The 23,042-nt window shown below is 43.5% G+C and overlaps 1 protein-coding gene across 2 annotated transcripts in view; it reads right to left on the reverse strand.

Annotated features, from left to right (window-relative positions):
* Positions 1-23,042, reverse strand: part of nrg3a (neuregulin 3a) — a 342,937-nt gene that overhangs the window by 61,075 nt on the left and 258,820 nt on the right. For both annotated transcript variants that reach the window (XM_085476995.1, XM_085476994.1), the window contains exon 3: positions 13,561-13,634. In XM_085476995.1, the coding sequence (XP_085333121.1) occupies positions 13,561-13,634 (74 nt within the window). The remainder of the gene's footprint in view (positions 1-13,560; positions 13,635-23,042) is intronic.

Genomic DNA, 23,042 nt, shown 5'->3' on the forward strand with positions numbered 1-23,042 from the left:
TGAACCAGGTGGAGACTGAGAAATGGATGAGATTCAAGTGAGCCAGGATTGGCCCGAGTGGTCAATGAGGCACACCTGCAGCTAATTAACCCCTGTCTATATTCGTGTGTTTCATTAGGAGCTGACAGGCGAAGGCTATTAGCAGCGAACTGCCAACGCCCTGCTGAGGACCTGGACCCAAGCAGCCATGCTATAAATGACACTCCCACTTTGGGCTCTGAAAAAAGAAACTTCACGTGTGTGCAGGTGAACTCCTCCACAAAATATCAGCACTGAATCTACCTGCCTCGAAATAATCTGCTGGATATTTTCAATGAGAAAGTGAAATGGATAAACACATTTCCGCTATGTCCTGCATCACCTTGTCTCCCTGCAAGGAGGTTATTTTGTCATGCAGCAAGCAACACCGTCAGACAGTTTGCAAAACTTGGCAAGCTCGTGTAGAGGACAGAGCTCTGCTGAGAATTTACAGCCACCATCTAAATATACTTTACCCATACTGTCTTCTCATTTTTCCAAGTGCTCAGTGGCAGAGAAGTGCAACTTGGATAGTGCAGTCGAATCATGAGGAATGCAATCTTTGATGAGTAAAGGATCATTTGTAAGATAACTCACAAATGTTGCATAATTTCTGTGATTAAGGACCACGATTTTCTACCATGCACGACCAGCCTTTGGTTGCTGCAGTGCTTGGCAAAGTTGCTTGTGCCCTTGCAGCTAAAAGAACAAACCAAGCCTTCAGTGCTGGAACCAGAGTATAGAAATTAATGAGGTCCAGAATTTTCATCTTGATGTGTCACCTTTAATTTTTTTATTTTTCTGACTTAAGTTCAAAAACTGGACAAGGCTTTTATTTCACAGTTTCCCCCCCTTCCCTCTGGGGCAGTGTGATAGTGTCTTGGTTAGTCCTGTGAGGGGCCGTTCTGTGTGGTCGCTCTGTGTCTGCGCTTCCTCCCACAGTCTAAAGACATGCATACGGTTAGGTTAATTGGTGATTTTTAATTGGCTGTAGGTGTGAATGTAAGCATGAATAGTTTGTCTCCATGTTAGCCCTGCAACAGATTGGCAACCTGTCCAGGGGCTACCCTCTCTCTTCCCCATAACAGCTGGGCTCCAGCCCCCTTGTGACCCTAAAAAGAAAAAAAAAGGCTCTGCTCCTACTGAGCCTCAGATTTCCTCCTCATGCCTAAACCAACCAATTATCATTCCTCAGGCACTGAGGCATTGTACAGCAAGTCATAACTTTGTAGAATTCCCGTTGAACCTTTTCAAAGAAAAGACCACCTAGAGGATCACTGGATTCATGCCTGACCTATTCTGAAAAAAAAAAAAAGGTAGAAAATTGCTAAGGTCCATACTTCATAGCTGATCACAGGCATGTGCTGGAGCTACACAGACTCATTCTGTTTGACTGAATGCTATCTTACTCTGGTGAAAGGCGAATAGACAGACATCAAGATAAAAGACAAAATGAGATCAAAGCATTGCCACCCTCAAAGCATGGCGATGCCCGACTCTCACCTGGTCTAAAAGCTGGAGTTAGGTACCAGTTCAGCCATATTACTGATTTATACAAACCTTTTAATTTGGCAAAATGAAGAAATTTGGATTCTGTGCTATCAGAAGTATTGTCTGTGAAGGTTCTCAGTCATCCAGGTCATCGTAGTCAAAGGAGCTTGCAAAGAAAAGCATCTGGACTTCTTTAAGTTGCTTGAAGACGTTTCACCTGTCATCCGAGAAGCTTCTTCGGTTCTAAGGTCAAATGGCGGAGAGTCCCAGATTTAAACCCAGTGGGAGTTTCCCCCCAAAGAGGGACAGAAGGACCCCCCTGATGATCCTCTAATCACCTGAGCCAAGGTGTGAAAACAGGTGTGGGTCACAATCAGCCAGGGTTTCTGGTGGGCTCATAGTGAAACCTGGCCCTACACTATCATGTGATTTCCTGAGGTCCGATGGCCCAGGATGTGATTGGGCGTTAAGGCGTCTGGGGAGGGAACTCAAAACTGGATTATGGATGGCAGATATCTTTGAACAGAGGCTGTGGTTTACGACACCAACTGTCTGCCATCTATATTCCAGTTTTGAGTTCCCTCCCCAGACGCCTTAACCAGCTTTAGGGGCGATCGTGGCTCAAGAGTTGGGAGTTCGCCTTGTAATCGGAAGGTTGCCGGTTTGAGCCCCAGCTTGGACAGTCTCGGTCGTTGTGTCCTTGGGCAAGACACTTCACCTGTTGCCTACTGGTGGTGTTCAGAGGGCCCGGTGGCGCCAGTGTCCGGCAGCCTCGCCTCAGTCAGTGAGCCCCAGGGTGGCTGTGGCTACAATGTACAGTGTGTGAATGTGTGGATGACTGGTTGTGTAAAGCGCTTTGGGGTCCTTAGGGACTAGTAAAGCGCTATACAAATACAGGTCATTTACCAGGCCTTAACGCACATCCTGGGCCATCTGACCTCAGGAAATCGCATGATAAGGTGGGGTCAGGTTTCATAATGAGCTCACCCGAAACCCTGGCTGATTGGGACCCGCACCCATTTTCACACCTTGGCTCAGGTGATTAGAGGATCATCAGGGGGTCCTTTTGTCCCTCTTTGGGGGGGAAACTCCCACTGGGTTTAAATCTGGGACTCTCCGCCATTTGACCTTAGAACTGAAGAAGCTTCCCAGATGAGAGGTGAAACGTCTTCAAGCAACTTAAAGAAGTCCAGACACTTTTCTTTAAGAAGTATTCTGAGACCAGAAGAAAAACTGTCGGATTGATGCTAAAGTGTAATGTGATTATATGATAGTCTGTCATAATTGCAACTTTTGAACACAGAGTACAGATTGGGCTCTGATGACATGACACTATGACGTGCGAGTCTCACTAGACTGCATGCCTCAGACTCGTGCTGCTGCCACCTGCTTTCATCTGCTTTTTAGGTGAGGCACAGTTCATTTTGGACGTGCTCAAAATCCCACAAGGACACCTCAGATTCTACAATAAGCTATTTCAGTTTCCAGTGCGTCTTTCCTTAAACGATAAACATTATTTGCTATATTCTGTTGTTCACTTTTTTTCTCTGTTCTTACGATCTCCTTTTTCTCTGCAGTGCACAGTAAGTTCGCATCTGTTGTGCTGCTTCCAGCAGGGCCTAGGTCTCTGATGAGAGCGAGGGTGAAGCTGTGGAGCCCTGCTGAGGAGCAACACCACTGCCGCCTGTTCCCTCTTTATGTTTGAGTCATGATATGGTGAACTCCTGCAGACTGGTGACTCATTTAATCAGGAAAAATGCAGGTGGAACTAATTATAATAATGACAACATGTCGGTGTGACAGGAAGCTATTCCAGAGAGCCAACACCGTGTGTGGAACTGTGGGCCGCAGTCAACAAAGCCACTTTTTACATATGAAGAATATTTCACTTTCTATAGCTACAGGAGACGTACAGCATTTGTCAGTTAACATGTTATAACATTTACTACATAAAATGACACTTACATTAGTAACCAACAAACGTAGCTCAGCTTTATATTTACTCTGGTGCTGGTTTGGATCCATGGAAGTGGACCTTCTTTTTTTAATTTGAGTGTAATTGCTGCCTGATTATTGAAGGATAACAACAGAAGCTCATAGATTATTGCGCTATTTGTAATCCCATGCAGCTTCTTGCATGTATGCACAAACAAACACACAGTGAGAGGGGGAGATGCTGAAAATTACAAATGTGCAAGATGGATTCTTTTCATCTGGTTTCAAAGACACCTGCTGTCAAAAAGAGGATTCTTTTGTTGTCTTTAATGGGTAGTCTAGATGTGAATGTGGCCATTTTCTTCACTCCAGACAAATGCCAATTAAAAGTAGTCTGTGCCTCAGAAGTAGAGATCCATACAAAGCAAGCGATATCTTTTTAAAAAATATTTTCAGGTAAAATATATCACATCCTTGAGCCAAGATTCAAAGGCTTTTAATCTGCTTCTCTATACAACTTTCCTAACTTTCTCATCTTAAGCGCTAGACTCGATCAGACCCCCTCAGACTTTGGTATTGTGAAGCTGTCAGTCATGCAGACTTGACATTTCTTTGTCCATATTGTGGTAGGATATGGATTTACCTTCCCACAATGAGTCAGTGTAATAAGGAGGGCTGATACCAGAGCTATTGCTGGTATCAGTACTCGTTTCCTCCTTGTCTTTCATATGGTGTAAATTCAACAGGGTGCCTCGTGAGACTCCACTTTGCACTTTCTGAAACTGTGTGACAATGCCAGGAAGGGGACTCAAGCATGCAGAAACATGAATGCAAAAATGTAAGGCACAGTTCACCCTTTAAAAACACAAACCTTCACTTAAAGAAATGTGCCAGCTTCACTTGAGACGAGTAAACCAAGGATGTGGTAGAAGCGTTGTATGCGCTAACTGTTCTGCTTTCTTAGACATTTACTGCTCTGTTTTTCGAGCTAGTCATCTATACTGCCTGTTCTATAATGTAACGCCTACAAAGAACGACTTTAATCATCTAGAGCTGGAGCAACATTGCATCTTATTGCAATGACCATATCTGAACAGGCAATATTAAAATCACCTACAGGTGACAGATCATTCAGGACTGATTTCAGCCCAGTGGAAACACACATTGCTTTCCTTTAAGAGCTAGCATTTTTAGTTTCTTTTAATGATACTGATCTGAGAAGACCCATATTAGAAAAGAAGCCTTCTTCCTGAATCCCAGTGGGAGCAGAAGATGACAAATTACTTTGCGATTGCCTGTATATAAATATGTGTCTGGTCTTATTTTAACTGAACACAGAAGTTTGTGTTTTCGTGTCTAACTTCTAGGAAAACCAAATGACCATTGCTTCTGAAACATTCACTGGGGGCTATGGAGCCTTAGATTGAAATACCATTCATGCGTAGTTCTTTTATAAAATACTGCATATGTACATTTGATGAGCGATTTTCAGTTTGTGGTCTCTTTTTGTTCGCAGATATTTCCACGGCGGTGAACAAACACCATTCATCACAAGCTCAGCAGATCGTTATTGTAGCCACAATTATACAAGGTGACTCATATTTTTGTTGCCTCAACAGTTGGTCAGTGATAAAAGCTGGAAGCTTAAAGAAATCACACGTTTTGTCACGGCTGGCGGAGGGAGCCGTGTGGTGTGGAGGAAAAGGAGGACCCAAGATGCAGCAAACTGATGATACGAGTGATGTTTTATTTACAAAGGTGGCGGTGACAAAAACAGGCAACGAGGTATGAGTACTTTACAAACGGAAACCTAAACTGGGAGAAACTAAATAGCAAACCTGAGACCGTACAAAGGGGGTGCGGGGCAGAGGGACGCAGAGACAGGACACCATGGAACGCAGATGAATGCAGAGATACGCAGAAATACACGGATGAGTGCAGACGAGCCGACGAGGAGCACAGGCAGACACCAACTATAAATACACACACCAGGTAATGAGGAAATGGCACACAGGAGGGGACACAGCTGGAACTTAATGGGCATAACGAGACACAGACCTACAAAGTAAAACAGGAAATCTAGAACCCGAACCGGACACAAGGGGGGAGGACACAGAATAACTAGAACAGAGGGAAATAGTCACAAAACACAAAACGCTGGGTCAACGACCCAGGACCATGACAGTACCCCCCCTCCAAGGGCTGGCTCCAGACAGCCCAAAACAAAAACAGACGACCAACCCAGGGCGGGCGGCGGGGGCCCAGGACGGAGGGACCAACACCGAACAAAACAAGCTCCAGCGGACCGAGGGAATTGTCCAAAACAAAAACACACATGCTGGAGTACCAGGACAAAACACAGTTCAGGAGGCCGGCCACGTCGGCGACACAGCTCCGAAAGCCGACCGAGTGGAAGGCAGCGGTGGCGGAGCGGAGGCAGTTCAGGGGGCCGACCGTGCACACGGCAGCGGCGGCGACGAGGAAACTGTTCAGGCGGCCGACCGTGTGGACAGCAACGGCGGTGACGAGGAAACAGTTCAGGCGGCCGACCGTGCGGACAGCAACGGCGGCGTCTAGGAGGTCATCCATAGTGACGATGACGCTCCACCAGTGGCCTGGCAGATGACTGCCGATGTCGAGGCGGCAGTTTGGGACCCGAAGGTGGCGTGGCCGTCGCAGCACCAGACGAGACCGAAGCAGAGGCCGGACCAGGCGATGCTGACGAGGATGCTGGAGCCGGGCCAGGCGATGCTGAAGACACGAAGGCTGGAGCCGGACCAGGCGAGGATGAAGCAGAAGCAGAGGCTGGACCAGACGAGACTGAAGCAGAACCAGAGGCTGGACCAGACGAGACTGGAGCAGAAGCAGAGGCTGAAGCCGGGCCAGGCGTGGGTGAAGCAGTGGCTGGACCAGGCGACGGCGTGGGTGAAGACACAGAGGCCGCAGCTGGCGAGGATGGAGACACAGAGGCTGCAGCTGGTGGCGATGATGGGTCTTGGGGCTGGACGGGCTCCTTGGGCCCCCAGCTGACGAGACAGGAGGCTGGCTAGGTTCTCCTGAACCTCCAGCTGATGAGTCTTGAGGCTGGACGGGCTCCTCGGGCCCCCCAGCAGGCGAAGCAGGAGGCTGGACGGGCTCCTCGGGCCCCCCAGCAGGCGAAGCAGGAGGCTGGACGGGCTCCTCGGGCCCCCCAGCGAAAACAGTCTCTGGACCAGTGGGCACCGGGGCCTCTGGCAGGCACAGTTCAGAGCCAGCAGGCGCACGGGCCTCTGGCAGGTACAGGTCAGAACCAGCAGGCGCACGGGCCTCTGGCAAACACAAAGCAGACTGCAGCTGCACAGAGCATCGACTCAGCTCAGGCAGCGACAGCCGGATGCAGTCCTCAGCTGGCTTCTTAACCTCCAGGGATCCAGAGTCAGCCGGGGGCTGGGACCCAGCCTCTGGGGAGGCCCTGGAGTGCGTCACAGTCTCTGGGCTGGCCAGCTGTTGCGGACTGACTACTGCGTTATGTGGTGTGTCTCTCTGCTTGACATGAACAGGTGAAAAACAGTGCTTTTCCGGTTGGATGGACTGGACTTGTAGTACAGGCGGAGCTGGTGAAGATGGTGGCTGAATAGGTGGCTGAGCTGGTAATAACGCTGATGAGTCTCTTGCCAACTGAGCTATTGACTGAGCCACGGATTGTAACAAGGTGTCTAATAGGTCTGGCTGTGACTGTAATGGAGGTGGAGATTGAGTGGCTAACTGAGGTAGCGGCTGCAGGGCAGCTAACCGAGCTACCGGCTGGGCAGCTGGCTCAACAAACACAGCCCCGGAATAAACAGTCATGCGAGCTGGCGAAACAGACGGAGTGTCTTTTCCACTCACCACAGCCGGCAGTTCCGAAGTCCCAACCTCCGGCTGTGGGGCGACGCGCCGACGGCGCGATCGTCGCTTCCTCCCGGGCAAAACCTCCGGCGGGCCGGGCAAAACCTCCGGCGGGCCGGGAAAAACCTCCGGCGGGCCGGGAAAAATCTTCACCGCCGGGCTGGGTTGGGAAGCGGTAGCGGCTGGAGGGTGGAGGTGAAGTTCGTTAAGGATGAAGTCCTGTGCGAGCGGGTGAAGAGAGTCGAGTAGCCAGCAGTGAGCAGACATCAGCTGCTGTAGCCTAGCTTCTACAGCGTGGTGAAGCTCTTCCTCCTCATGCTCCAGCCACAGGTTGACCAACCTGGAGACGCTGTCGATCACTTCCTCCCGAAACTCCTGGGACGGTGCGGATGCTGCTGGGTCCATGTTTGGTCGGCTCGTACTGTCACGGCTGGCGGAGGGAGCCGTGTGGTGTGGAGGAAAAGGAGGACCCAAGATGCAGCAAACTGATGATACGAGTGATGTTTTATTTACAAAGGTGGCGGTGACAAAAACAGGCAACGAGGTATGAGTACTTTACAAACGGAAACCTAAACTGGGAGAAACTAAATAGCAAACCTGAGACCGTACAAAGGGGGTACGGGGCAGAGGGACGCAGAGACAGGACACCATGGAACGCAGATGAATGCAGAGATACGCAGAAATACACGGATGAGTGCAGACGAGCCGACGAGGAGCACAGGCAGACACCAACTATAAATACACACACCAGGTAATGAGGAAATGGCACACAGGAGGGGACACAGCTGGAACTTAATGGGCATAACGAGACACAGACCTACAAAGTAAAACAGGAAATCTAGAACCCGAACCGGACACAAGGGGGGAGGACACAGAATAACTAGAACAGAGGGAAATAGTCACAAAACACAAAACGCTGGGTCAACGACCCAGGACCATGACACGTTTTATGTTTCCTTTATATCTTATGGATTGAAACATGCAGTATGATGTGAAATACAGGGTTGTATTCTTTTGGAAATTGGACTTGCATGATTACTGCACTGTTATTGTCTGTGGCGCGCACAAACCTGCAAAGCATGAAATCAGATCTCATAAAGATAGTGTGAAGTAAATTTGTTCTCTGGTTTAACTCAGTAAATCTTTCTCACTGCGTCTGTGGGGTGTGATATGATGCATGTGCTATAGATGAAAATATGCTGATTCTGAGTCTCCCTTACAACGCTGTAAAACTACAGCGTCTTGGCTCCCGGGCCTTCAGTTCAGAAGCTTTCGATATGTTTTTCAATGTGGCCAGAACAATAATTGAAAGGCCATGTAGATCATGGAAGCAGTAAAGAAGGAGATTAATGTAAGGAAGCAAGAAGAGATTAAAACTATTTAAAGAAAATATGGTCTGGGTCTCATCTGTGGTTGTTCCTGAATACTGTAAAAGTTCTTCAGGATACGTAGTGCCAAACTGCAACCTTCCAGTTTGAACAACAAAAGCTTTGTTGACAATGAAGAGAGTTTGAACTCAATTTCTTGAGCAATGAAAAGATTTGACATACTGCATGTAAGGATGGCAACAAAAAGCCTTTGTTGCTCTTTGACAGATTCGGGAGAAACCTAAATAAATCTCTGATCTCAAAGACATCCTGTCAAACAAGTTGGGTGACAAGCACAGTGTTAAGCCATGCCAGCATTTAGAGAACTAAATGTGCATCAGTGAGTCACGTATAAGCTGTGCTCAGCCTCCGTATAGTTTGGAAGTTTTGCCTTTATTCTTTTAGACTTGGCTAAGTTGGGCTCCTCATTACACCACATATTTTTTTAAACCCTGTATTTTCCAAGTTCTCCCACATATTTTAAGAAATCGTGACTGCCAGGTGCTATCATTTCTCTGCCAGAGAAAATATTAAAGCATCTCACATCCCTTTGTGACCTTGTCCTGTACCCACCTGGGAATGGGTGTGCACAACATCCACATTCCTTATTTTGAAATGGTTATACTGTTGCCATTTATTTCATACGACACTGAAAGGCTGACTTTTTTCAGCTTGTAGTATTTTTACACCAGGACAGAGCCAAACGAGCAAAATTCTCTGTCAGCCCACTCCCCATTCCCACTGACTTACAGACAATATTCTAGATAATTGTTTCCTGTTTGCCCATCTCTAGACTGAAACAATGAAATTCCAAGGAATAAAATATTATTCCAGCATATTTTGCGTCTTTTGATAATTTGAAAAGAGTTTACATTATAATTCTCTGGGTTTGCATTTTGAGCTGCATGTGGCTGCTTTTAAGTGGTTACCCACAGTTTTAAATGGTTTAGCTTGAAGCTGTTATATAAAAATTTAACGTTTTATCTAACAGCAAAAGTAATATTTCTACTTTTGACTACTGAGCAAAATAAATCAATCTGGCAGCTCTTACTCTCAAAGCTTCCCCAGTGTTTTGATGTATCGTCGCTTAAATTATAATAATAATTAACTTAATCATATCGACATATTAATAAAGATGTTGTACATGATCTTTTACCTCCTTCCTCTACAGGTTATCTATTAAATGTAACCCTGGCTGATGCCATTTCTTATATTCCATTTGATTACGCATCCATTATTCAATACTTTATAATACAACTTATGATTGTGCCCGTTTCCTTCAGAAGACAAAATTTCTTCCTCATTGGCTGCCTTGTGATTTTGCTTGTATAGTCACTGGAGTCACGGCACTCCTTTCATCCTTGGAGACCCTGAGACAGTGCGATAGCCCTCCTCACAAGACATGCACTTTCATCCGGCCTCTCTCCTCCTCGTTCGTGCCCGTCCTTCCTTTCCACCGAGACACCAGCTTGCCAGAGGTCCTTGGCAGCGTTTGTCTGCCCTGCTGGTGAACCTTTTTAGCTGGCGCAATTCAAACCTCAGTCCATCTGAGGCCCTGCCACTTAGTGTTAGGAGATGAGTTGGACAGAAAACTGTAGGCAGGGGAGAAGGGATAAGGTCTGATGCTTGGACAAGATGCGTGGTGAGCAAAAGATGGCACGGAGGAGGTTAGCAAGAGACAGATGGGGGCGAGAGGGCTGTCTGGAGGGAAATTTGGAAGAGGGAACAGGGATGTCAACACTGAGGCAAGCTCGTGCACGAGACACAGAGGTAACCTGAGAAATTAGGATTTGATTAACTACAAGCAAAGGAGTCAAGGAGAGTGATGCTGTGACAAGATTATCTAAGGGTTGAGGAAAGAAGAAAGGCCACAATCTGCCACTCTTCTTTTCCAACTTTGCACTTACCAACTTTTCGAGGAGAACGTAGTTGAATAAAACAGGGAAAAGAAAGAAAAAAGATGGTGTTACTGAAAAAAGAAATCCATTGCCTAGACAACATTGTAGAGAACAGAAAACAGATGTGTCAAAAATGGGTCCGCTGGCTGAAAAAGAAATAGAAACCGTTGAGAATGACCTGAAAGCAGGACAATCTTTTTTTTTCTCCTTTAGAAAAGGAATTGAGGACAGGCACAGAATTGGAGAAAGTAGCAAAAATAGATGAAAAAGATCAGAAGTGAATGATGGAGTAGTGCAGGTTAAAGCAAACAGAAAGGTGTGGGGGAGGTGGGAGTTTTTATTTTATTTATTTATTTTTCTTTTTTGTGTGTGTTTGTCTTTGCCAGAATAATTTAGAAACATTTTTTTTAAAAGGACCCTGTTTTCCTTTTTCATAGTGCTGGATTAATTTAATTTGAGGTCTCTCAATGCACAATAATGGCTTGGTAATGCTTAGACAATTTGTATGGAAATTCACCTCGAAGAATCCTGGCTATTATCACAGAGAGAAATAGTAGGTGAGATAAGAAAACCAATTTGAAGCTATGGTTACCGTGTGGTTCTTTGTTAGGTAAAAGTTCGGTTTTTCTCACCTAAATGCTAATTCCTTCACCCCTGGAGGACATTATGTCCTACAAGTATTTTTTCTAAAGAACAAAAAGTGCATGCAGTTTTTTCTCTGAAAGTACAAAAAAGATTCACGAATCACTCTTATGCACAGTTTTACTCATGGACAGGTGCAAGTCTGACATCTGACCTCAACCTGCTTGAACATGCATGTCACTGGCAAGAGAGAGAAAGAAAAAAAACCCAAAACAGAAATAAACCTGAACATCCAATCCCCAATTAATTAACTGACTGAATTCGTTTCACAGCTTAGTAATATTATTTCTAGCAAAACTTCTGGTGAGTTTCGGAGCACTTGTTAACTTCCATCTATTATATGGAGATAAATTACAAGTATTTTTTGTATATTCGTCTCCCGTTGTGTAGTTAATAGACCTTTTAGCATGTACTATTAATAATACTAATAGTGCATGCTAAAAAGTAATATGAATATTGTAAATAATATTAATTTTAAACGTGTACCAAATTCTCCGAGACTTTTCTGGAAGCTTTTATTAAATTTACAGGTAGTGTACAGATCAAAGGGGTAATTATCAAAATACCATCAAATAAGTTTGTTCTCTTAGTACAAGTACCTGCTGCAGTATCCCCCCCCCCTCCTCCTCTTTGTTTCAGAGAACAATGGTGCTATGAACATCATGTCTAATGTGCCTTCAGTTGGATCAACAAAGCAGAATGACAATCAGGAGCTGTTTTTCTCTGACATTTGACAAATTGCTTAGCTAAGTGATGGGGGTGGTAACATTTCTTAGCTACCAATACATTCAGGTCAGTAGGTTGGTGTACAAACAAAGCGATGGGTGTCACTTCAGTGAACACTGCTGTTGTTCTAACAAGGACAATTACCCTAATACTCATTTGGAATTAAAAACCTCATTACAGAGACTTAATTAATGATCTGGAAAGTAAAGGATATTAACAAATAGCGAGCAATAATGCTGCATTCGCCACATCTAATCAACATGTCTCATTCTCCTTTGCAATCAAGTATAACACTTCATATTCCTAACAGGAATTTAGATTTTAATAACACTGCAGTGAGTCTCCTTTGTTGGACATTGGGTCATTGGATGTCTATGGGGTGAAAATTCCAAGGCGTATCTCTGTCCATTTATGGTAAATAGTGCTATTACAGCATGGTGCTTGTTAGTAAAAAAGTCACAGATAAGCTATTGTACTGCCACAACGTTAGTGCCCGCGTGACAAGGTTGCATATTTTTTTGGAATGAGCTGAGGAGACCTGGGAAATTAATATGGAATAGATAGTGAGGAGTAAGGACATAAGTTAGGGCAATTTGTGTTCTTCCCTCAACTGTGTGACATTGAGAGCACCGTGTGTTTGGGAGATAAAGAAATGAGAGAAGTGACATTAGTCTGACTCAGAGAGGATATTTGAGAAGGCACTGAAGGGAGGAGAAAATGAAAAGGTAATAGGAGGACAGATTATGAGTTTGTGTAAAGAAAGTGCAGCGAACATTAGAAGGAAGGACAGCCAAGGCTGGAATGCTGAATATTCTATAAATTATTGCTACCTAAACATAAAAAGAAGGAACACTGTTGAACTACTGGTGATTGTTGTCAAGAATGTGGAATATGTTGATATCTGGCTTTCATCTATCTTTCTCAGCGTCTTCACCTGTCTAAAATCAAAAAATTAGAAAACATTGTCTGAATCTGACGAGGAATCATATTGTATCATATTTCTAAGCCCACAGCCCTGCTGGAATTCAAAGCAGGGGGTCAAACTCACCTGGAAACAAAGTAATCAGTGCAAGTAGAATAATAGCTGCTAAGATTAAAAGAAATCTACTTTATACAATGCATGTGCATTTCAGGGTACAAACTAAATGTAATATCCAGATATATTTTCGCTCAAGGGGAAAAGCCCTTCCATGATTGCTTTGCTGCTGCCATGATTAATAACACCTCTGAAGGAATATGATATATGCTTGTATGACAAGTTTTAAATGTAAACTGTCAAACACACTGAAAAGATTCCTATTTTTACTCTGTATGAACCATACTGACACAGTATGTCTGGTTTGCATAGCAGGCCAAGGAGCGGCAGCAAGGACATGCTCAGTAACTCTCAATATATGCTAGTGAATATTTCATTTTTCCTTTTGGGTTTTTGATGTAGATCAATAGTCTCAAAAATAGATCTTATGGACCCAGACCCTTTCAGAATGAGCTTTCTTTCTCTCGTGTTCACTTCTTTATTATACGTTTGAGTTTATGGACTTATTGTATCATAGATCTAGACACACTGTATCCACTGGAGGTTAAAAAAAAGAAAAGAAAAACAAAGTGCGTCTTACTTGGGTCCGACAGGATGGAGTCAGTCTTGGGCAGAAACTGGTCACAGCGGATTCCTTGGTATCCTTCTCGACACCTGATGGAAACAGGAACATAATTATTAGTCAAGTAATCAAAAACTCTAGCTGGGAAACTACGCAAATGACCTTTATACATTCAATTAATTTAAGAGGGCCTATTATGTTTTTGCTTATTTTTATATGTAGTCGACACATGTAAAAGTAATCCCAGTGGCTTTTCCTGTAGATATCACTGATATGGTTAATTTAGTGACAACCTATAAGAGGAGAGAGAGTTGTCTTTAAAGTTTGGTGGAAAGGAGCTGAAATGGTTCGTTTCAGACATACATGAACACAGTGGAAACACCACTGTTCAGTATAACACACACACACACACACACACACACACACACACACACACACACACAATAAAGACTGATTTTAAACCGTGAATCATGGATAGCTACTCTCACTGAGTCACAAAACAAAAGAGTTAGAAATGAACATAACATCTCCCCTCATGTCGCAGGTTCGGTCACTATTTTTCTTGGTGATGTGAGCTTTTCTTGTTGCTCTAGTTTCTTCATCAGCCACATTGTGCAAGTCATCTCATTCAAAACTTTAGCATCACTATGTCTTGATGCATGCTCAATCATCCAGGTGAGGAAATCCCAAAAACTTAATTACGTTCATCTGGATGTAACATTTTCAATGAGAGAAAAGTTTCAGTGGGAAACCAAACAACCTCTGGGTAAGTGGTTGGCACAACACAGAGGAGCTAACTCATCAGGCCAGGACTTTGCAGTCTATTCACACCTACAGGCCAGTGGACACTCTTTCAATGATGAGGATGTAACATCCTGGACAGGGAGGAACGCTGGTTTGAGCGCGGAGTCAAGGAGGCCATTTACGTGAAAAGGGAAAGACCATCTCTGAATCGAGGAGGGGCCTAAGGGTAACCATCATACAATTCTGTGACTGCAGCCATTCCCCAACTCTCTGTGAATGGTACTCATGGTCTTTGATTGGTGGTTGTTGACCAATGGTCATGACAATTAGCATATCAAGATGAAGATAATCAAGAAACTGACCTCATAGCTCATTGTTAGTCAGTGGTGCTAGTTTCAGTCATTGTGCAAAGGTACTGTTTAAAAGGTTGGGGAAACCTGCAGTCACCTGAGACTAAAGAAGCCACTTGGACGATGATGAAATATTTCTCCAACTGAAAACGCTACGTCCAGATGAACAGAAGTATCTACTATGTTCCTTCATCTGGGACTAAAAATAATTCTGCATGCTCATTTTTGTTTTTTAGATCTTTTCTACAGTTCTCTTCTTACTTAAAATGATGTAAACATAAGAGCTACAAAGAGAGTACAGCCTCCTCATCAAAGGAAGCAAACTGACAAGAAGAAATTATTGGTGGGGTGATCTTTAGGGGCAGAACTCTCTACTAGCAAAAATGTGTCCTAGGCAAAATCACAATGGGTGCTGCAGAAGAAAAGGTGGATCCAGCGTGCATTGACCTTTTTCACAGCTAATGACTTTCAGTTTCCTTGTTTGGTCAGAGGAACATCATTAGATGCACCATGCAATGAATAAAATGCAGAATTTCTCCTACAAAGGCAAAGTGCAAGAGCATTGTTGAAATGCATATGAACTTTCCAATGACATTGAATCTGCTGTGATATTTTTCTCCTTGCGTGTGCTAAATTAACTGAAGACACATTCCATGGTTTCTGGATAGCCCTCAGACTTTTAAAGAAATTTAAACTGTTGAATATGATTGGCACATTAGTGAGAGTACCAGTCTGGCAATGATCATTAAGCAGCTAATGAATTCTGAAATGTGCTTGGGCTGCCCTTCAGAAAGTATCTCAAGAAAAGACAGGATGTATTTTTAATTAATTTTAGCTCAATAACCATCTCCTTATCAACACATGGAAGTGTAGCGTTGTCTTACAGAACAGATAGAAAGCACAGAGACTTCAATGAGGGCGTGAGGCCTAACTGGGTGTCGCACTTGGCTGGAATATCAATTTTGCCTCTGGCCAAATGTACTCTGCTTCCTTCTTGCAGAAAATACACATCTCATCCATGCAAAACATTAACTAAGAAACAGACATAGTGATGCTGCTTTAAATTTGACCACACTATTACTTAAAAATTGATAAATCTTCTAATAATTCTTTTTCATTATGCCTTAATTTTCATCTCTACTCCACCTGTATCCCTATGTCTCACCAGATTACCCTTGCAGCTTTGTTTCACAGAATCAATCTGCATCCAGTCTGACAAGCTGACAGCAGAGCAAAAATACTGATGCCTGCAAGTGAAATCTGAGAGAACATCTTTGTCCAACCAGACAAAACACTGGAGCTCTGCATAGACATCAAGCTTACAAGAACTGGAATGTGGCATATTAAAGATTTTTGCTTGGAGCAGAATGACGATAGCAAGCCTGTTTTGTGATTTTCAGTTCTTTAATCAATTAGAGTGGGGTGATTCGCCTGTGCATGCTGCTGGTACATATGTCTTTACTTTTGGAAATAAGTAAAAAACATAGCAGTGTTGTGGCAATGAATGCAAACTTTGAATGAAACTCGTATGTATATACAAAAAAAATGCTTAAATCTTGAACTGGTTTGAAAATGGAGTTAAAGTACTTTGGGTGGAGCTGTGACTCACTGATACACAGCTCGCTCATGCAGGTTTTGAGTGTATTGTCAAGTGACACTCTGAAAACTAAAAAAATGCTTGATTTTTGGAGGAGCTTCTCACAGCTGTAAGGCATTAGAAGAAATTGGTGGTGGTGAGATCCTGACACTTTTTATCAATCACTTGACATACTGTCAATCTGCCTTTTTCAGGTTCACAGTTGGAAAAAGCACAGGTGTAATGCGAAGTTTCTAAGCACACTGCAGGCTTCACAGCAGACACTGTGTGAAGTCTATACTTATAAACATTCAGCAGCTTTATCAGAACTACTGGTACTGCCGCGAGGGGAATGTGGACCGGCATGTGATGATTATGTGCAGGCCCTAACAATCCGAGTGATTTTATTCAACCATGGATTAAAAAAAAAATGATAGAATTCTGTGAAGACTGCCAAACATGGCATGCTTATATGCTCTATAATGGATCGACACTTTTTTTTTTATACGAATTGCTCAAAGTAATGCAAAATATGCCAAAGTAAGTGGTGTGGTGTAGTAACAGATGCTCAACTGCCATCTAGTCCAGCAGGGGGGTTGGAAGGCTTGGGCGAGGGAGCCAGTGTGAGAAATCTCCACATAACTGTGCTTGCCATTGCTGTCACTGTTAGCACGGTGGCAGCAGTGCTGTTCCTGTCTCGCTTTTAGTGCTGCTGTGTATGCTGAATAGCCCTCACCAATACGTGAAACTCTTTTGTGCATTTTCACAAATACAGTTAGTTTAAACCAGTTCAGCATATCGTGACTATGTTATGAGGAACTGAGCTGAGCAAAATTTACATGAAATCAATATAGGAATGTTGTAATGCTACAGTCAAGTCTAAGGAAAACGCTGGCTGGAGACCACGGTATGATCAAAATGACTGCAATCATGTGCAATTTAATTGGAATTTCATTGCCTCCAAAATGGCTGCTTCCAACGCAGGGACCAGGTCTGCAAGCACACGCACTCTGTTGCTATCTTCAAAACAACTTTGATGCATCAAGAAAGCAATGAAACAGCAATGAGACAGTCAGTCTGTCTGCAGTTGGATCTGTTTGTGATAAATCAGCAGAAATTGCAAACCCGTGGCTGTGAGTTGCTGTATATATACATGGAAACTCTCATTCATACATTCAGAGTCTAACCAAAACCTCATAGGTTTGAAACAAAAATTCATCCATGCACCTGTTGCAGGACAGTGATTTATCTCCAAAATGACATACAGGTGCTTGGCAACTTCTCTTTTATATATGAATATAACCTGTTGGTAACTGGTTAAGTCTTGTATCACATAAGGAGACATCACGAGGCCTCAAAGATCCCATTGTTTGTCAAGGCAACAGTTTTGCCACCTCTCCTCCAAGTTTGTTGTTCTCAGCTTTTAGCATCTCAGTGTGTGATGCCAAATATGTTCTGTGTGGGAGCGGGAGAACAAAACAAACACAAACAAATACAGTTGCTTTGTTTTAAAGATGAGATCTAAATCAGGCTTCAAAAGTTTGACGAAATTCATTTTAAATGATAAACGTTTCCACAACTTTATATAACGTTGCCGGGGCAGATGTAGGTGAGCGTGATTTCACTGGCTGTTCTTTATACTACTGCTTTGTCAAAGTGGCTGGCAGATATGCCAAGGTGTACCTTGGCGAATCCCTGATGCACTGGGTAATGGCAATGGTAAGAAGGGTCTCATTCACAAATTGTCACATATGGATGATTATTCAGGACCGCTTTAAGCACACATGTGTCACTGGTTAAGTGTCAAATAGTTAAAGACATGACCTTTTCCTAAACCTAATCAAGTAGTCTGGTGCCTAAAGCTCAACATACAGCCAACAGCTTATTAACTGTGAAACAGCAACTTGCAAGAAAATGCCGTTATTTGATGCCCAAGGAGAAAACCAAGTTAGCATATGAAACTCCGGCTAGACGAAGCCTAACTCAAATCAAACATTTCAGTAAAAGTATATCATGTCAACAGGTCACTTACACCACAGATGGACATTTTCTCTTTACCAAACATCCCTCCATGGTGCTAAGCCGACTAAACTTCGACGAGAGGCAACCTTTGTCAACCCAACTGATGTGAAGAAAGATAATTAAAAGAAAGGAGGCTTAACATGGTGACAGTGCCCGTGTTTCATGCTCATTAGGTGGAACAGGGGAAGCAAGAGTGAATGCTAGCCACTGTTAAAACATACTTAAAAAGGCAAGAGAGAAGACAATACGCACAATTATGCACAGTTGAACAGACAAAGCATCCCGGTTAAATGGCCAGGAGCACCATAAACAGCTGCAATATCCTTCTGTATCATGTTTAGGACTGTGCAGTTTATGAAGTTCTTGTATCCCTCAAACTCTGTTTTTTGTTTGCCTATGCCGTTTGCTGCTGAGATCAAAACACTTCAAAGTGTTGCCTTATGAAGCTCAGAGGAGTGAATATGAGAATGGATGAGAGACTGTGGGAGGGTATTGAAGAGTTCCATGCCTTCTAATTAACACCACAGTCATTAATTAAAAGAAAACAGGAAGCAAGTACATGCATGCATGTGTGTAAGCACATGTGTTTCTCTCTGAAGTGTACAAAGCAACACAAAGCCTGGGATAAATATAAATATGCCGCCCAGAGGATGATGAATTTCTGTAAAGGGAAGTGTGAAAACACATGAACTGGTGACTAAAGACATGGATCCAGTGTGAGAAAAGCAGTTTAGAAGTTAAGTATTTGTGGAAAACTTTAACAGAAGAATAGAAGTGTTATTACAGCATACCTGGTATTATTTTCTCTGGGTGTGATGGTCCTGATGAGAACACCAGAAACTACCAGGAAGCTGTGAGTACTTTGGCAGGTATTATGTTTGACTGTTTGGATGTCTGTGGAAATATTTTGTCAGTGCTATAACAAAGTAACCATGCATGATACTGTCATAACACTTTAGTGGTGTGCACCAGAAATCACAGGTAGAGTTGTGTTTCAGCATGGCTTTAGTCTGACCCTATAATACTGATTGAAAGGAAAGGAATTAGGGGCAAGCAGCTGAGTTCGTCAATGATTATGTCCAAGAACTCTTTTGGCATGATCCAGTCCACAGTGACTAAAAGAAATGCATGAAAAACCCTCTTCTATTGTATTTAGATACCAAAGATGCACCATGATTTTATTTTTAAAAGGCTGAGAGGACCCCAGAGACCCAGCAGCCACGGTCAATAACAGCCCCGGTGCAGAGAGCGCCCTCCGAGGAAACACTGGAGATATGACGCAATACGATATATACAGGGTAAAATGATAAAATAAATAAGAACAGGATACAATATAAATATAAATATAAATAGAGTAAGAAGATTAAAAAATGAATAAGAATAAAATCAATAAATATTAGGTAAATCCTAAATTAATAATAGAATAACAGGATAGAATAAATAAGCATAAAAAATAAATAAACGCTAAGTAAAAGCTAAATTAAAAAGGTGGGTCTTGAGCCTGTTCTTAAAAACATGTACGTTCTCTGCGGCCCTGAGCTCCTCCGGCAGGCTGTTCCACAGACGAGGACCATACCACTGAAAAGCTGCCTCTCCGTGAGTATGTGTCCTGACTTTAGGGACAATCAAAAGGCCAGTACCAGAGGACCTCAGGGTCCGCGAGGGTTCGTATGGTAAAAGCAGATCTGAGAGATAAGAAGGCCCAAGACCATTAAGACATTTAAAAACCAATAAAAGAACTTTAAAATCGATCCTGAAACACACGGGGAGCCAGTGCAGTGATTCTAAAACCGGTGTAATGTGGGCCCGCCCTCTGGTCTTCGTCAGCACACGAGCTGCCGAGTTTTGCAAGAGTTGTAAAGTTGAAATATTCTTCTTAGGAAGACCAGAGAGCAGGGCATTACAGTAATCAATGCGACTGGTAATAAAAGCATGCATCAGCATCTCCGTGTTGGCCCGAGAAAGAATAGGGCGGACTCTGGCTATATTTTTTAGATGATAAAATCCAATTTTGGTTACATGTTTAACATGTGGGATAAAACCAAGCTCAGAGTCAAAAATAACACCCAGATATAATCTCTCCAGCATGTCCTGGGTCTGCCCCGGGGCCTCCTCCCAGTGGGAGATGCCCGGAACACCAACCCCAGGAGGCGCCTAGGAGGCATCCTTGTCAGATGCCCGAACCACCTCAGCTGAGGCCAGCCACCCTTCAGAGCAAGCTCATTTCCGCCGCTTGTATCCACGATCTCATTCTTTCCGTCACTACCCACAGCTCATGGCCATTCGCTTTTACACTCAGCTCCCTCTTCACCACGACGGACCGGTGCAGCGTCCGCATCACTGCAGCCACCGCACCAATCCGTCTGTCGATCTCCGGCTCCCTTCTCCCGTCACTCGCGAACAAGACCCCGAGATACTTGAACTCCTCCACTTGGGGCAGGAACTCATCCCCGACCTGGAGTGGCACTCCACCCTTTTCCGGCTGAGAACCATGGCCTCAGATTTGGAGGTGCTAATCCTCATTCCCGCTGCTTCACACTCGGCTGCGAACTGTTCCAGTGCGAGCTGGAGGCCCTCACCCGATGAGGCCAACAGAATCACATCATCCGCGAAAAGCAGAGATGACACTCTGAAGCCACTGAAGTGAAAGGCAATGCAAACTAAGCTCTTGCAACGGTTGTATAGGGATCAAATGGCCCGTAGCAATGGGCCAGACACCCCATACTCCCGCAGCACCTCCCACAGGACACCCCAAGGGACATGGTCGAATGCCTTCTCCAAGTCCGCAAAACACATGTAGACTGTTTGGGCAAACTCCCATGCACCCTCAAGTATCCTTGAGAGGATAAAGAGCTGGTCCAGTGTTCCGCGACCAGGACGAAAACCGCATTGTTCCTCCTGTTTCCGAGGTTCGACTAGTGGACGAACTCTCCTTTACATCACCCTGGCATAGACTTTCCCAGGGAGGCTGAGGAGTGTGATCCCCCTGTAGTTGGAACACACCCTCTGGTCCCCCTTCTTAAAGATGGGGACCACCACCCCGGTCTGCCAGTCCAGGGGTACTGCCCCTGGACTCCACGCAACATTGTAGAGGCGTGTCAACCAGGACAGCTCTACAACGTCCAGCTGGTAAAAAAGACTTAAATATTTAAACTCTTTCACATCTGTTTGACTTGGTCTACATAGTTTGGCTTTTTGACATTTAGTCTTAGTCAAAGGCAAGTTGGATTATATTCAAGATCGTCCTGCGGATTTTACCATTTTGTCTATTGCAGACAATATTGCTGCAGAATATGAAAAAAAAAGCTTTTGGTTAATGTCCAAAAACGCAAAATAAAGAACAGAAAAAAAGAAAAAAAAGACAAAAAAGGAGGTAACATTTAGAGAAGGATAAGGGTGGGCGACTAGGTTTTTCCATTGTACTGCATTTGGACGACTCCTACATATTCTTGGTTGCTTTGTGTTTAACAATGCTTAGAATAGATGACAACTGCCTACTGAGTCTGCTAGTACATAAGAGTGCACCTACTGGTCATATCTATGCGACTGATTACAATTAGTATCAGCCAACTAATGAGACAGCATCCAAATCAACTGTTGTGGCTGATGAGGGACACACAAATATCTTGTATTTCAAAGTATATGAAGGCATTTTGGAAGGAAGAAATTGTTTAGAGATCAGATTGAGCTCCACTAAGGCCTCCACTTAGTACATACTAATGATTATTAAATATATGTAAACAAGGACTGTGACAACAGGCCAATTATTTGGTCACCATTAACCCAAAATTAAATTGCCTGTGCTGTCTAATAAACAGGAGGCACATAGCCCATTTACTGCTCAAGATACTCCTGTGTCTCCTCTGTGATTGTGTAATTGTGGTCTGATGCAATTCCAGTTTAATTTCTGAAAATTGCCTTTACAGAGATATAATTACTAAATGAGCTTTTGGAGCAGGCCTCAAATTTCTAAGGTGAAGAGGAGCATGTTCCTTTTGCAAGCATTTCCAAAGCCAGTTCAACTGGATGACTTCTGATAGCAGCTCATTTCAGTGAGAAAATCAATCATTGCATTTTCTTTTCTGCATATGTCACGTATATGTAAGTTTGCAGCTTCTAGCTGTTCAGTGCTTCCAGTTGCCGAGCTTCTCTGATATGTATCACACTGAAAGTTACATACAGGCCATGCTGCAAACCCTTGCTTCCGTCTCACCATCACTCCTCTGAAACCTCACTTACATCCCGACTCATTCACGAGAGACAAGAGGTTACTTAATAATGCAAAGCTCTTACTGATCACTGGCCCTCAAATAAAAAAAAACAACAAAGAAAGCCAATTTCTTTCATTTCTCTCACCTTGGTCCTCCTCTATCTGCCTTTACGTACCATATTCTCTAATAAAAGCACTCTGACGAATTTAATGAAATCTTTATACACATTAATTACATATAATATATCCATGCAATGAATACAATGTGACATTGATCTTTATGTCAAACATTCCTACTGTCAAACACAGAAGTCATGAAGCCATTGTCAAAGAATTAAGTTAATTAAAAGTATATTAATTACTTCTATGTTGTTCAAAAGCTTATATGTTGACTAGAATACGAAATGTACAAGTCACATTTGTAACTAGGACAGGCAGATTTTTTTTATTGCCTATTGCTACGTTTTTCTGAACTGGCTGTTACAAATAATTGAAACAAGTAAACATGTCAGCTGAAGCCACTGTGATTCCAAACTGACAGCAGGTGTCATACTCCATGATGGAAAAAACAAAACGAAAATTGATTCACAGAAAACTA

Source organism: Copadichromis virginalis, linkage group LG13 (genome assembly GCF_057382275.1).
Source record: "Copadichromis virginalis isolate Kocher_CV1m ecotype Utaka linkage group LG13, C_Virginalis_male_GT1.1, whole genome shotgun sequence".
Taxonomy (NCBI): Eukaryota; Metazoa; Chordata; class Actinopteri; order Cichliformes; family Cichlidae; genus Copadichromis; species Copadichromis virginalis.